Below are 15,983 nucleotides of genomic sequence, written 5' to 3' on the forward strand. Positions count from 1 at the left end.
ATACTATATTCTACTGTATTTTATTCAATAACACTCCGACATTGCTTGTCCTAATATTTATATATTTCTTAGTTTCATTATTTGACTTTTAGATGTGTGTATTGTTGTGAAATATTAGATACTACTGCACTGTCGGCGCTTGGAAAACAAGCATTTCACTACACCCGCAATAAATATGTGTATGTGACCAATAAAATTATTTGATGGGCACCCCTACAATTTACACATACTGCTTCTTTCCCCAATTCTACACATTCCTATGCCTCAGGCCCTTTTGTACACTTCTCACACCTAGGAACCTCCCTCCTACCTGACACTGGTAACAAGGTAATGTATTTAGTACAAAGCTTGTACGGGTTAACTGATATATCCTAACATCACTTTGTCGGGCAAAGCCTCAACATCCAAACTCAAAAGGACAAACTGACTTGTTTCTCCACTCACGCCACCCTGTCTGCGTCGCATCAAACGACGAGCATCACAAACACCGAGAATCTTCCCCTTCAGTTGGTCCACTTTCACATTTACCGCTACCCCAGTATTCACTCTTTTCCATGGCGCCCTTTTCTTGAGAGCAAAACAATTCACATCTCTATCCTCAGTTTGATGTGGAGCTCATGCTCCCTCTGACCAACAGAAACAAACAATTTTCACAAGACCACTCCGGGTTACCGTCACCAATTCCACAACACCTAACTCCATTTCCACTACCCTCAAACCATGGATCAGCCAAAATCAAGGGCCCACTTTTTCCCAAAATGTCAAACTCATCATTACTGTCAGATTCATCTTTATCCTGACCCTTGGGCTCCGAGAACTTCACCACACCTCCCACTTTAGTAACTCTACATATAACCTTGACGAACCGGTGCCCCCATACATTGACTCTACTGGTACCCTCTGTATATAGCTTTGCTATGGTTATTTTACTGCTGCTCTTTAATTATGTTATTTTTTAGGTATTTTTCTAAACTGCATTGTTGGTTAAGGGCTTGTAAGTAAGCGTTTCACTAATGTCTACACCTGTTGTATTCGGCACATGTGACAAATAAAATTTGATTTGACCTCCGATACTTCCATTTCTCCTCTCGTCTATCCGTTGTTCAGCTTACTCTGTTTACATTTTCTACCATTTTTCAACTAACCATCTCCCATTTTCCTAATTTCTTAAACAATTCAAGCACACCCTCTTCCTCAACCTCCTGCCTCTCCTCCCTAATCCAAGTTTGTCTCCTGAAAATACTGCACTTGTCCAGACATCTTGTTCTTGCATGTCAGCAACTTTGAGAAAAATATTTTAAATCGGAGTTGTATGTTGTTCACACATACAGTGCATTCAGAAAGTATTCAGACCCCTTCACTTTTTCCACGTTGTTTTACGTTACAGCCTTATTCTAAAATTGATTAAATACATCTACACACATTCCCCATAATGACAAAGTGAAAACTGTTTTTTAGAGATTTTTGCAAAGGTATTAAAAATAAACTGATACCTTATGCACATAATTATTCAAACTCTTTGCTATGAGACAAGAAATTGAGCTCTGTTGCATCCTGTTTCTATTGATAATCCTTGATGTTTCTCAAACTTGATTGGAGTCCATCTGTGGTAAAATAAATCGATTGGACATGATTTGGAAAGGCACACCTGTCTATATAAAGTCCCACAGTTGAGTGTATGTCAAAGTAAAAACCAAGTCATGAGGTCGAAGGAATTGTCCGTTGAGCTCCGAGACAGGATTGTGTCGCTGCATAGATCCGGGGAAATGTACCAAAACATTTCTGCAGCATTGAAGGTCTCCAAGAACACCGTGGCCTCCATCATTCTTTAATGGAAGAAGTTTGGAACCACAAGAGTCTTTCTAGAGCTGGCCGCCCAGCCAAACTGAGCAGTCAGGGGAGGAGGGCCTTGGTCAGGGAGGTGACCAAGAACCCAATGGTCACCCTGACAGAGCTCTTGGTTTCATCAGACCAGAGAATCTTGTTTCTCATGGTCTGAGAGTCCTTTAGGTGCCTTTTGGCAAACTCCAAGTGGGTTGTTATGTAACTTTTACTGAAGTGTAGCTTCTGGCCACTCTACCATAACTGACTGATTGGTGGAGTGCTGCAGAGATGGTTGTCTTTCTGGAAGGTTCTCCCATCTCCACAGAAGAGCTCTGTCAGTGACCATCAGGTTCTTGGTCGCCTCCCTGACCTAGGCCATTGTCCCGATTGCTCATTTTGGCCTGGCGGCCAGCTTTAGGAAGAGTCTTGGTCTGGAGGAAACCAGACACCACACATGGCTCCTCATCCTTGCAGCCCCTGGAATTGTGCCATTGCAGAAAGACGTGGTTAGGCGAGGACAACAACTCAAGGCCAGCCAATCATGCCAAATAGTCCTTTGTTTCGACTGCTCACTCCTCCCTAGATGGACGCAAACTCGGTTCTTTGTGTGCACTTTGAATCAAAGTACTTTGTACTAAAATGTAGTTTTAATCTTGTTAATAAAATGAAACCTGATTCTGATGTCACTGTTAAGTTATTTAGTAATGTTGGAAGTACACCACAAATAGAAGAAAGCCTTTCAAGTCTGTGGCACACAGCTCTTCTGTACATTGTCACAGCACTTGATGTTCAAAGAATGCACTGAAACACCTTGTATTGAGATGAAGAAATGCCAAGAGAGCTTTTTCAGCACACATAAATAAAACCTTTATTCTTGCTTCTGGGCTCCGAAAGTAAGCCACAGTACAAAAGTGTCTGCTGAGAACAGACATGTAAACAAGTGTCTATGGAAACAAATGTGTTTAACTTCTGAGATGTCTGAACAACAACCAAACTTAATTTCACTGTAGTCCCAGTTGTTCAGACCACGTCCTCCTCTTGTCTTGCAGCTGGTGATCAAGTTTCTCCCAGAGTTTTGGCAAGAGTTCATCCATGAAGTCAGCTGTAGGTGCCAGGGCCCTGCGGAGAGGGAATTAAGAGTGTCTGGAGAGGTAGTGTTTGGGGCCGGTGAACAGACAGTGCTGGGGCGCAGAGAACAAAACCAGGTGATGTCTCCATTCACTGGTGTTTGTGCCTTAAATAAAAAAAAAGGGCTATTTAATACACATCCTTACCATCCAAAACGTTCGATGAACATCAAATATCATTAACCGACACTACAATAGACTTATCATTTTGCAAAGGTTTGAACAGTTGAGCAAGACTGGACAGCTACTCAATTCTGCTCAAACGTTTTCAACATTTTGAGCAGCTTGACCTAGCTACCAAACTTTGACTTTGGTTTTACCAATTTGGGAAGCGTATGATGTTCTTTGACAAAATAATGTTTGATCAAATGTTGTAAAGGTCTTTAGTTTAGTTGGCTTGCTTTCTCTGCACGAGTATGCTCCTAGGCTAGCTAGCCACTAGCCAGCGCTATAGTTAGCAAAACATGGCTACTCTTTTCAGTGACTACAATAGAAAATACAACATACCTCTCATCCTTTGGTGAAGACATCATGTTGCTTTCAGTCTTCCCGTGCTGAACAAGCCCGCAGCAACATTTCTGTAGTAGCTTTTCCACAAGCATTTCCACTGTGGCCCTTGTTTCTTTTCTTTTCTTTGCCTTGACAAACTTGTTGCGAACCATACCCCACTTTTTCAAACAAGTGATTGGATTGGACCCCAGCGTTTCCGCAATCACCCTCCATTAATTGGCATTTACATGCTGTTCTTTATATAATGCATGGCTATAATTATAGTGGTTAAGGTACTTCTGTCCCTCCTCGGTAAATCGATGCTTGAAGTTGTTGTTTTTTATGCTTGAAGTTGTTGTTCGCCATGTTGAATACACACTGAGTTTAGGGCTTCTTCTTCTTTAAAGTTGTATGGTAGACTACACCGGGTGTGTTGCCGCCACCTATGAGTTTCGGGCTGAAGAAGAAGAAATGTACGTCACCCTTACAGTTGACCAATCAAGGACGAAGGGGCATATACTCCAGAACAAAATGTAGTGTGCAGGAACAGCCGTCAAAACCCTCGCCGAACACCATAACGAACAAAAACTTCACAAAATGTCGTCATAATTGTGGCGTATCAGGGGGAGACTGGTCGAGCCCTGGTGACAGACCGAGTATACATCACGAGGCGATGGCTCCCTCTACTGGACTTGCCAGGTCTCGACGGGCTCTCCAGCCAGGACTAATTGGGGCTGATTGTGGTTGGTGAGTAATCAAGGGCTGATTGCTCACCAGCTGGAGGGGTCCCATAAAGCTGCCAGAAGGACAGCACATGTATAGCTGGGGATGGTTCTGGAGATAAAGGGAGGGAGGTCCGTTTTTGTTCCCCACAGGATATAGCAAGACCCGGAGCCCAGAAGAAGGTATCCCCGGAGAAGGTCTCATGGGGGAGACCTATTATTTTCTTTTGGTTTGTTATTCAAATAAACACCCTTGAAACTGAGCTAGTCCTGCTCTCTGTGTAAACGTTTTGACCAACCCTCCCCGGTCTGCCGCATAATATATGTACCAAATGTTTCGGTTGGGAAGCAACCCTGCCTATTTCAGCAATTTCTCTTTTTAAAATTTGATTTTAAACCTAACTGTAATCTTAACGACACTACTAACCCTATTCCTAACCTTAAATTAAGACCAAAAAGCACATGTTTTCATTTGTTTTAGGGGGGGGGGGTATAGGCTGTGGTAATTAGTGTAAACTTTTGTGCTTGTTCACATGCATATCTGCCCTCTCATTGGCTAGAATTGTCCCACCTGATATTGCGTCCTTCTCAAAACCCATTGGATGACAGGTCAGAGGTTCCTCCCCTCTGACCTCCTTCATGGGTTTTGAGGAAGAGAGGACTCTAGGAGTATGCAATTGAGATGATCCCATTGAGATTCTTCCATTTGCTGCGTTCAAGTGCTAGTCGGGACTGTAAACTTGTCCGACTTGCTAATAGGTTGTAGTTATACACGTGCCGCGTTCAATCAGTTAGCAAATCGGGACATTTCTGTGTTTCCTAGTTCCGACTAGCACTTGAACGCGGCAATTGACTGCCAATGTTAGGGCGGAGACAAGGGGAGAATCTTGCATCCTCCTCGCGTCGTCTCACCTCCTCAAAACCCATCAGAGGAGAAGGACCTCTGGTTTTCTCATCCAAATTGGTTTTGAGAAGGAGGCTTGGAGAGGAGATTCAAGGAGTATGCAATTGAAATTCTCTGAAGACAATCTCATAATTAAAAAGTATCTCTGTCGTCACAATTACACATGGCACTGGTCTGAAAGCTGAGGTAGAATATGCACACGGTTTTTCTGTATGTGGCCACTGCTCATGCTGTTAAGATGTTGGTGCCTGGAGAAGACATGTTTCTGAGGTCAGCAGGAGGATTATGAGATGGAGTTATGTCGGGATGCCACCGGGCCTCAAGCAAAGTCAGGAGAAGAGGAATGAGGTGGAAGGTGTGGTGAAGAGCTTGGAACCCGAGCCATGCTAGGATATATCAGTTATCCTTTTGGAGCTTTTGTGCCAAATCCACTGCGCTGTTACATGTGCCAAGTTTATGGTCAAGTCACAGAAGTTTGTAGGAGGGAGATTACAAGATGTGGGAAATGTGCAAGAAGGCATGGGATAGAGGATTGTGTAGTTTCAGTGGATAAAGTTGTGTGTGTTAACTGTAGGGGTGCCCATGTTGCTGGGCCTCGGACGTGTCCAGTGCCAGAGAGAAAGCTTGAGGTGGGTAGACTCAGAGTATTGCAGAAGCTGTCGTATGCTAAAGCAGTGAAGAAAGTAAAGGAGGAAAGGTCAAGGGTGAGAGGATCCCTGTGAGTAGTAGATCTGTGCCAGCACAGAGGGATAGGCCAATGAGTGATATATGCTTCAGTAAGGTTAGCTGGCTTCTAAGCAATGGTTATCAACTGTACCGCAGAAATGGAAATTAAATCACAGAAAATAGATGTAGTGGTAGTTGCAGGGAAGTATTGGTGTGTACGAGATTTGACTTCAGAAGAGTTACAGGGTGTAATGAGTGGTGGTGTCCTTTCCTCCCAGGCTGTTGGCATGGTGCAGGAGCAGATAGGGTCAAAGTAGTGGAATGGGGTTGTGGGTTTTTAATGATTGTAAGGTTAGTTGGTAGGGTAATTAAATATACATTTGTTTTCAGTGGCGATCCATCATTCAGGGCAGGTGGGGCAGAGCCACCTGTTTTGAGCCTCACATTTTTACCAAAGAAAAAATAACATGCCTGTTTTGCATGTTATTTTGGCATTAATACGTGTCACATATCAGTTTGCAAACAATGTAATAACTAAAATAAATCATTGAGTTAATAAAGTCGCATACAAACCTGGTCTCTTTTTCTGTGGTGGGGCAGCCAGTGGAAAATACGGAGTGTATGGGGTTGGGAATGTTCTCTAGTTGCACAATGATTGGCTCAGTGTTCTGTCACTCATGGGGACACTATGTCACCAGCAAGTCTATGGGTCGAGCTCGAAAATTCAAGCCACTTGGGTGCTGCTATAGATTGACATTAGAAGTGCCCATCCAATAAGACTCAAGCTCATTAGCCACAGATAAAATTACGTCAAATCACGTTATATCAACAGTAGCTTTGATTGGACTAATCATATTTTCAAAATCTTAGCAAGCAGACATCATCATGAATCAAGTCAACAATATACTGGCAAATCCTTTTAAATCCTTGTCATATGAAGAGAAATAATGAAGAGAAATTATAGATAAAACGTATCGGTGCTCATTGGCCAAAAACATTACACAACAAGTTGGAAACGGCAAATTCAACAATGACTGGTTTGGAAGGAATCAGTGGCCAACTGCAAGCATTGCAAAGCAATCATTAGCCTGCAATTCAGTGGAGTTGCTGTGTGGTCCAAAGTCTGGTTGTAAGTGTCTCTTTTCCAAGCTTAAAAGGATAAACATTCAACATTGGCTATGCTGTCAATCCAGCATGATTTCTTCCACGCTCAAAACAACTATTAACTTGGAACTGGGAAATCTGATTTCAGTTAGTTCAAGACCAGCATTTCGCTACACCCGCAATAACATCTGCTAATCACGTGTATTTTTTCAAATGTATTTCACCTTTATTTAACCAGGTAAGCCAGTTGAGAAAAAGTTCTCATTTACAACTGCGACCTGGCCAAGATAAAGCAAAGCAGTGCGACACAAACAACAACACAGAGTTACACATGGAATAAACAAACGTACAGTCAATAACACAATGGAAAAGTATATATACAGTGTGCAAATGAAGTAAGATTAGAGAGGTAAGGCAATAAATAGGCCAGAGTTGCAAAATAATTACAATTCAGCAAATAAACACTGGAGTGATAGATGTGCAGAAGATGAATGTGCAATAAAGATACTGGGGTGCAAATGAGCAAAAAAATTGAAATAAAATAAACAATATGGGGAGGAGGTAGTTGGATGGGCTATTTACAGGTGCAATGATCAGTAAGCTGCTCTGATAGCTGATGCTTAAAGTTAGTGAGGGAGATATGAGTCTCCAGCTTCAGTGATTTTTTGCAATTCGTTCCAGTCATCGTTCCAATATGTGACCAATACAATTTGATTTGAACTAGTAACTTGGGGAAAAAAACGAGCTCCGACTGGGAAAATACATTTTGAACGGTGATCCAACTCAAAATTGTAGGTCAGGAACTCCGGCCTCTTTCTAGAGCTACAACCTGAAGATCACTGACGTCATCATGATTCAACCTTGTTTTTTTCAGAGTTCCCAGTTGTCTTGAAAGCACAATAAATCCAGAGAATGCCAGACTTTGATGACAAAATTTGATGACAAAATTTGCCTATGAACGACCGTCACGCCACCTTCCTGTTCAAGTGAGCACAGCACAAGAAGGGGAGTCCAAAAATGTATTGTATGCTGCTGCATAAATTATGTAATATGTCAGGGGGATATGCATACTGTAGCTAATAAAGTGTACTAGGTGTATGTTGTGTAGTAAGCTGTTCGTAGCCCATGTGCTCCAACCTAATAAGTTGGTATATTTTCCCTTCTTAATTTTGCCTACTGTTCTGATTTGGTGGTGCACATGTAGCCTATAACCTGTTTTAGAGAAATGTAATCATTGAATATTGTAAGAGCTTTCATTGTCTGCTTATTTGCCCCCTTTATTTATCATATGGTTCTGACTTGGTGTACAGGGAGAGCACTGTAAGAACAGCCCATGTTCTGAATTCTGTTGCTGTACATTTCAAAAGTGCTGAACAAATTGTTATATTGACTACGTTTGTCCTAGCTCGCTCATTAATGGCTTAATCGAAATTACGGATTGCCTTTTATCCGCTTGTCGTCCCCTTATGCCATAGTTTGTACATATCAATTGTCAGTAGAAACTACATTTGTTTCAGCAAGTCAGCCATATCAGCTATGTTTTTTTTAAGGCAGTAAATGAGGCGGCATTAACTGTTTCGCTGCCAGACAAGACTCCGCTGATAGAAAGAAGTAGCAGTGGTAAGGTGTTGGGACTGGTATTGGGACAGCTTTATGTAGGCCCTAACAGATTGTGGGCACCGTTTGTCACTGTTATAGTGCAATTAATGTATTGTTTAGTGTTGTGTAGTGGCTTTGCTGGCATGCATCCCAAATATTTTTGTTTCTTTGCCCCACCAATATTTAAAATGCAAAAATCGCCACTGTTTGTATTTTTTACGTTTTCCCTTTTGTATCACAAAGGGAAATGGATTTATACTATAGTTCAGTTGGGGGCGGTAATGCAACATATTGGATGCCAACTGCCGTTAAACTTCACCAAAGAAGAAGAACAATTACGCATGCACTCGCTGCTGCCGAAAGAAAACATGGCGCTCGAGGAACCGAATGGAGATTTTCCATATTTACCTTCAGGGGCGGTGGAGGGTAAACTCGCGTTATCCTATGCTCAATATAATTGACATCCACTTTGGTCTAGTATGGTTTATTTATTATTGCTGTGAGCAGAGCATAAACAATCAACGCTAGCTTTCAAGTAATACAATACCACTATGCTTGCTAACGGTAGCTATTTAGCCATTTGAGATTCAAGCTCCAAGGTCGATGCAAGGCATTAGTGAAGGAGTAATGTTTGTTAGTAGATGGCTTGCTATTTTCAAAGCCACCTTGGCCTTTTGAAGACTGCCTTTTATATGCGTGTACCTTTCGTCTTCTGTGTCTTTTAAGTACATTTGCTAAATCAGTAGCTAGCTATTAGCCACGAGATCCACATAGCACGTTGGGAGCGATGAAACATCTGAAGTCCATTCATTTTCAGTGAAGTGGCCGGGAGGGCCTTTGGGCGATGTGAGAGCATGGTTTAGCGACGTGAACAGGGCGGACCAAAGTTGGGGAAAGCTGAACTTAATGCAAATACTCCGCGACATCGCGTTATTGACCAATCGAAGCTCACTATAGTTTCCAGACCCTATTGGATTGGCTGTTGATACCTTCCACTTCCTAGTCTTTTTGCTCGCACCAACATCAGGTTGATGCAAGTTAAAAGAATCTCGGCCATAAGTGTTAAAAGCTAAGTGTACTAGCTAGCTACAACTATGCATAAAGCAATACTATACCTTAGCTGTGAACTCATCACAGGCCATAGCGCATCATAGATAATGATATACCACAGATGGATAGATTTATATGAGTATTTGGTGATTCTGTGTTTTCTGTTTAATTAACACTAACATCCATTCTTTTTCAGTAAACAGGATGATAAAGGAGAATGGTGACCTGTTTTCTGATGCCCTGTGTAAAGTCTGCAGTGCTGTCCTGAATTCTGACTCACAGAAACTTGCACATTATCAGGTCAGTGATCCCACTTGATTTTGACTCTTGTATGGTTGTTTTCTCAACCAGTATACAGAGCAGCAGCTGATGTTTTCATTATTTCGTTCTGTTTTCGCATTCTTTTCAGAGCAAAAAGCATGCCAACAAAGTCAGGCGCTACATGAGCATCCACAAAGAAGAGGAGCCCACCATCAAAAGGTTCAAGTTGCCTTCGGGAGACAGCGTAAGTTGCTTCTCAGCTAGAAACTGTTTTATCCAGCACTTCTCATCCCAGTAGAGACAGTGTTCATGGATAGAGCTCCCTTAACCTTTTGTCTTCTTCACGGTTGCTGCCCCCCCCCATATTCAGGCCAACAGTAATGAAGAGACGGACCGCTCCAAAGCCTGTCTTATATGTAATATGACATTTTCCTCTCCGGTGGTGGCTGAGTCCCACTACCAGGGCAAGGTGCATACCAAGAACCTGAGACTGAAGACTTTTGGCCACCAGCCCCCAGGTAAGAGGTTGCCTACATGGATTGTATGGACATGGAATAAGCCTGTTTTAAATTTTCCACCCCATCTGCACACGTTCTATTTCTCCTACTGTGTTATTCCTTCATCTCACATGCCTGTATTTTCCAAATGTGCAAAAAATATTATGTAGACTCCTTCCTGTCTGATTAATGTGTCATGTCCTGCCTTCTATATCTGCCTTCTACCTCTCCAGTAGCACTACCTCAGGCCTTGGCCCCAGTAGTGAAGAAGAAGAAGACTCAGTTAGAGGAGGCGAGCAGCGTGGCATCGTCAGGCCCGGCCGAGGACGACCAAGACCACTTCTGTTCCATCTGCAACGCCTCATTCAACAACCCCCTCATGGCCAAGCAGCACTACGAAGGCAAGAAGCATAAAAAACAGCTGACCCAGCAGAAGCTTATGGAGACCTATGGGCCATCCACAGCACCAGGTAGGACCTGGCCTCAAACTTCTCACGTTCTGTTCAAAAGCCTGGGGATGTTCTCCTCGGGAAGACGATCAAAAGGGTTGGAGTCGAGATGGAAATATTTGTGTATATTTCACATGGGTATAGAGCTCCTAATAGAGGTGGTATTTGAGAAAATATTTCTGACTTGCAACAAGCTACTAAAACTTTGTCTGACACCGTAAGATAGGCACGCATAAAACAAGGAAACACACTCCCTTGGGCAGGTTTCCCAAACTCTGCACACGTTTTGGTTTTTGCCCTAGCACCACACAGTTGATCCAAATAATCAACATGCTTTGATCATTTGAATCCGCTGTGTAATGTTTGGGCAAAAACCAAAACATGCACCCGTTGGGGTCCCGAGGACCGAGTTTGGGAAATGCTACCCTAAAGGAAACCTAATTTATAAGAGCCAATCAAATGTGAGCATTAACAGCCAGCACTCCCATTGAAAAGCAAAATAAATCCAATACTGAAGTTCTCTAGACTTCTAATAGACAAGATGAGATTTGGAAGGAGGCCCCGCCAAACTAAGACCAGACAGCCACTGACACCCATGTGGAAAGAAAAGCACTTGATTTAGAACTTTGTGAATATGGGCATATGATTATGTACATTTTTTTGAGTTTCTATCAAGTGTAAATGTCTCTGGAGGGCCATATACAGTAGCAGCAAGACAGTACAGGACCTTGTGTACCAATGCCGTATTGGGTCATTGCATGTTAGTGTCATGTCTAAAATGACATTCCTTGCTAACTAGTCCCTCCTATATGTGTCTCCAGCTTCTACAGTAAAGGGCTATCCATGCACTGTGTGCAACATTGAACTCAACTCTGTGGAACAGTATCAAGCTCACATCAGCGGCTCCAAACATAAGAACCAGTATGTGTCCCTCTTGCCCATTCCCACTCTCCCATGCCCCAGTAGAAACAACAACAACCACTGCATGCACACACACCAACTGGAGTATACCACACCGCACACCCAGATAACTTCTGTTTGGAGTCCAAACAGAAGTTATCGTATTCAGAAAATACCTGTTTTTTTTCCCTTCACATGGCTTTGTTGTAACACGTTTTATATATTTCCAGTGTCAGAGGGAAGAAAGGGAGCAACCCAACATTTGTCAGCCCCTCTGAAAACCAGTACACAGCAGAAAACCAGCAGTCTGAGTACCGTTATATGCCTGAAGCCGAACCTGTCCAGGAGGACTGGGGCGCTTTCAACCAGGACTACGAGTGAAGAGACTCCCAGTACCCCCACCTCTCTCAACTACCACAGTTCACCAGCTACTGGTGTCCCTCAGTTAGGGCCAGGAGGATTTCCTGACCACATCACCTGACCAGGAAAAACTCTTTGTTATAGGCTACAACTAGGCCCCAGAGTTTTCCCTGTTCATGTCACATGGTCATGTAAAATCCCTGGAAAGAGAGTGTGTCCTCCCTTCTTCTCTCTGTGGTGTCGTATCTGCCTCATAGGTGAATCCTATCTATCTACTCCAGTTCTACTTCATTCTATCTGTACTCAGAGACGGTCAGTCTCCCAGTACATGTGTTGGTTGTGTTCTCAGTCGGTCAGACCAGAGAGGTATAGAGACACTTGGACATGTTGTCTATCATTCCTGTTCAAAATTTCAAATTTCAAATTCCGACATAATACAGTACAATGATATGACGGTGTGATGGACTTGCAGTAGTGTTCTGGTTCTATTTTTATAGAACCCCCCTCCCCCCTTCTAGAGTTTTGTCCAACACCTACAGTGTGGTAAAAGTATTTAGTCAGCCACCAATTGTGCAAGTTCTCCCATGTAAAAAGATGAGAGGCCTGTAATTTATCATAGGTACACCTCAACTATGACAGACAAAATTAGAAAAAAAATCCAGAAAATCACATTGTAGGATTTTTAATGAATTTATTTGCAAATTATGGTGGAAAATAAACTTTTGTTATTGACCAAATACTTATCTCAATACTTTGTTATATACCCTTTGTTGGCAATGACAGAGGTCAAACGTTTTCTGTAAGTCTTCACAAGGTTTTCACACACTGTTGCTGGTATTTTGGCCCATTCCTCCATGCAGATCTCCTCTAGAGCAGTGATGTTTTGGGGCTGTTGCTGGGCAACACAGACTTTCAACTCCCTCCAAAGATTTTCTATGTGGTTGAGATCTGGAGACTGGCTAGGCCACTCCAGGACCTTGAAATGCTTCTTATGATGCCACTCCTTCATTGTCCAGGCGGTGTGTTTGGGATCATTGTCATGCTGAAAGACCCAGCCATGTTTCATCTTCAATGCCCTTGCCGATGGAAGGAGGTTTTCACTCAAAATCTCATGATACATGGCCCCATTCATTCTTTCCTTCAGGACGACACGGATCAGTCGTCCTGGTCCCTTTGCAGAAAAACAGCCCCAAAGCATGATGTTTCCACCCCCATGCTTCACAGAAGGTATGGTGTTCTTTGGATGCAACTCAGCATTCTTTGTCCTCCAAACATGACGAGTTGGGTTTTTACCAAAAAGTTATATTTTGGTTTCATCTGACCATATGACATTCTCCCAATCTTCTTTTGGATCATCCAAATGCTCTCTAGCAAACTTCAGACGGGCCTGGACATGTACTGGCTTAAGCAGGGGGACACGTCTGGCACTGCAGAATTTGAGTCCCTGGCGGTGTAGTGTGTTACTGATGGTAGGCTTTGTTATTTTGGTCCCAGCTCTCTGCAGGTCATTCACTAGGTCCCCCCGTGTGGTTCTGGGATTTTTGCTCACCGTTCTTGTGATCAATTTGACCTCACGGGGTGAGATCTTGCGTGGAGCCCCAGATCGAGGGAGATTATCAGTGGTCTTGTATGTCTTCCATTTCATAATAATTGCTCCCACAGTTGATTTATTCAAACCAAGCTGCTTACCTATTGTAGATTCAGTCTTCCCAGCCTGGTGCAGGTCTACAATTTTGTTTCTGGTGTCCTTTGACAGCTCTTTGGTCTTGGCCATAGTGGAGTTTGGAGTGTGACTGTTTGAGGTTGTGGACAGGTGTTTTTTATACTGATAACGAGTGGAGGACAGAGGAGCCTCTTAAAGAAGTTGTTACAGGTCTGTGAGAGCCAGAAATCTTGCTTGTTTGTAGGTGACCAAATACTTATTTTCCACCATAATTTGCAAATTAATTCCTTAAAAATCCTACAGTGTGATTTTCTGGATTTGTTTTTCTTCTAATTTTGTCTGTCATAGTTGAAGTGTACCTATGATAAATTACAGGCCTCATCTTTTTAAGTGGGAGAACTTGCACAATTGGTGGCTGACTAAATACTTTTATGCCCCACTGTAAATCTTTTGATCCATCTCTTTACATAATGTTTCTCTGTGACTGGCTGAGAGGAAAAACTCTCAATAACATATCCTGTACGGAAAGTTATTTTTCTTGAACTTTTACTCATTCTAGTTTTTTCAGCTTGCGGATAGCAACATGGAGAGTAACTTGGACTTTCTAAAAAAATAAAAAATAATAATAATTATATACATGTAATTTTCTGCACCCTCCAACTTCAGTGTTTGTGAGAACCTTCTAGTTTGATGTCTATTGTAATTAAGACTGCCAGATGATAAGTACGTCCTATAATCGTTTTATTATATGTACATGCGTTCGTATCAATTTAAAACGGGGCTGTCACAAACTAACCATACGTTGCAGCAGATAAGCAATGTTATACTCTAACCTTACTCTGTATTAGGAATGCGCTGTCAGTACCAGGGCTTAAAAAGCAATGTCATTTTGTTTTTATTCCATTTTATTTCTGTTTTTAGTCACATGAAAAATGATATGAAGCAACTTACAATGTGAAATATGCCTTTACTAGACATCTGCTGTGGTATGTCATAGTTGTAGAAATCATAATGTTTTACTCCATAGTTGTCCATCTGTGCTGGTAGGGTCATGAAAGATTGTCTGAATATTGGTCAACATTCTGTCTGAGGGAGTGGTTTTTGGAATGGGATTTGACTGTGAATGTAAAGACAATCTGAGAGTGTTTCAGTGGTGATGGTGAGACTATAAAAAGCTATTTTAAAAGCTCAATGTTTGGTGTAGTAAGTGCTAAAACTTTTTTTATGTTTTTGCTCCATTTATTGAATGGACAAAAAAATATCTACTTGGATATCGGTTGTATTAGTGAGGGATTGGATGTGCAGAATCGTCGTCGCAGTCCCAGGTGCGTTACTGACCGACAGTGAAGGACCCTAGAGTTGTACCTTTATTGTTTCAAGTGAAATACTATGTTGATCTTTAAAAGCATAAATAGATTTTTGATTGATCCCATTCCCATTATGTCATTTTGTGACGAGTTGTGGAAGTTTGTCATTTCCTAAGATTGTTTTTTTTTTCATCAGACATGACAAGTTGAATATCTATTACTGAATGTGTCGCCCTGCCTTTTGGCTGAAGAAACGTTGCATTCATTTTGGATGTAATTCATTGGAAGAGGGCTTCTAAATACATTGTAAAACAAGCAAAAATATGGCCTTTTATTTCAGATCTCATTCTTATTGTGTTGTAAATTATCAGATTTATTTTCAATACAAACTATGTATGCCTAAAGAAGTGTTAGGGAAATGTGTATGTAGTAAAACAATGTTTTAACTAAAGTCAGATTTCCTGTATTTTTATTAATTTTACTAAATGTATTCCTCACACCCAAACATTTTGTCTGCTCTTCAAGCCCATTACTGTACATTGTCACTGGATGGCGCACTTACTCCTTTCCAGCCTGAGCAATAGATACTCTGGCTCAAAATCAACGTTTATTGGTAGCATACACATTTTCAGAGGTTTTCCCAGGTGCAGTGAAATGCTTGTTTCTAGCTCAAAAAGCACAGTAATACCTAGGAATAGTAAATACATCCCCCCTTCTAGTCATGACTAGAATACAGTATATACACACAAAGTGAGTGAAACAGTATGTAAACATTAAAGTGACCAGTTTTCAATGACTGTACATAGGCCAACAGTCTCTAAGGTCAGGGTAGAGTACGTGGTGGTAGCCGGCTAGAACAGTGATTAATGTTCAGGGCAGGGTTCTGGGCAGAGGTCGCCTAGTGACTAACAGTCTGATGGCCTGGAGATAGAAGCTGTCTCTCGATCCCAGCTTTGATGCACCTGTACGGTCTCCACCTTCTAGATGGTAGTGGGGTGAACAGACTGGATCGGGTGGCTGAGGTCCGTTGATGATCTTGGCCTTCCTGTGACACCGAGTGC

The 15,983-nt window shown here is 42.1% G+C and overlaps 1 protein-coding gene and 1 long non-coding RNA gene across 2 annotated transcripts; one reads left to right on the forward strand and one right to left on the reverse strand.

The window, feature by feature from the left end:
- Positions 1-2,666: 2,666 nt before the first annotated feature.
- On the reverse strand, positions 2,667-4,096 carry LOC135548642 (uncharacterized). The gene is made up of 2 exons (XR_010456862.1): positions 3,459-4,096; positions 2,667-3,058 (listed from the first exon to the last, which is right to left on the reverse strand). It is a non-coding gene; the product is annotated as an uncharacterized LOC135548642 (long non-coding RNA).
- Positions 4,097-8,773: 4,677 nt separating this feature from the next.
- On the forward strand, positions 8,774-15,373 carry LOC135548643 (zinc finger protein 346-like). The gene is made up of 7 exons (XM_064978453.1): positions 8,774-8,861; positions 9,682-9,785; positions 9,895-9,990; positions 10,117-10,264; positions 10,477-10,713; positions 11,514-11,613; positions 11,823-15,373. Exons 1-7 carry the CDS (start codon positions 8,777-8,779, stop codon positions 11,971-11,973), a joined length of 921 nt encoding a protein of 306 aa, XP_064834525.1. The 5' UTR covers positions 8,774-8,776; the 3' UTR covers positions 11,974-15,373.
- The last annotated feature ends 610 nt before the right edge of the window (positions 15,374-15,983 follow it).

Source organism: Oncorhynchus masou, chromosome 11 (assembly GCF_036934945.1).
Source record: "Oncorhynchus masou masou isolate Uvic2021 chromosome 11, UVic_Omas_1.1, whole genome shotgun sequence".
Classification (NCBI taxonomy): Eukaryota; Metazoa; Chordata; class Actinopteri; order Salmoniformes; family Salmonidae; genus Oncorhynchus; species Oncorhynchus masou.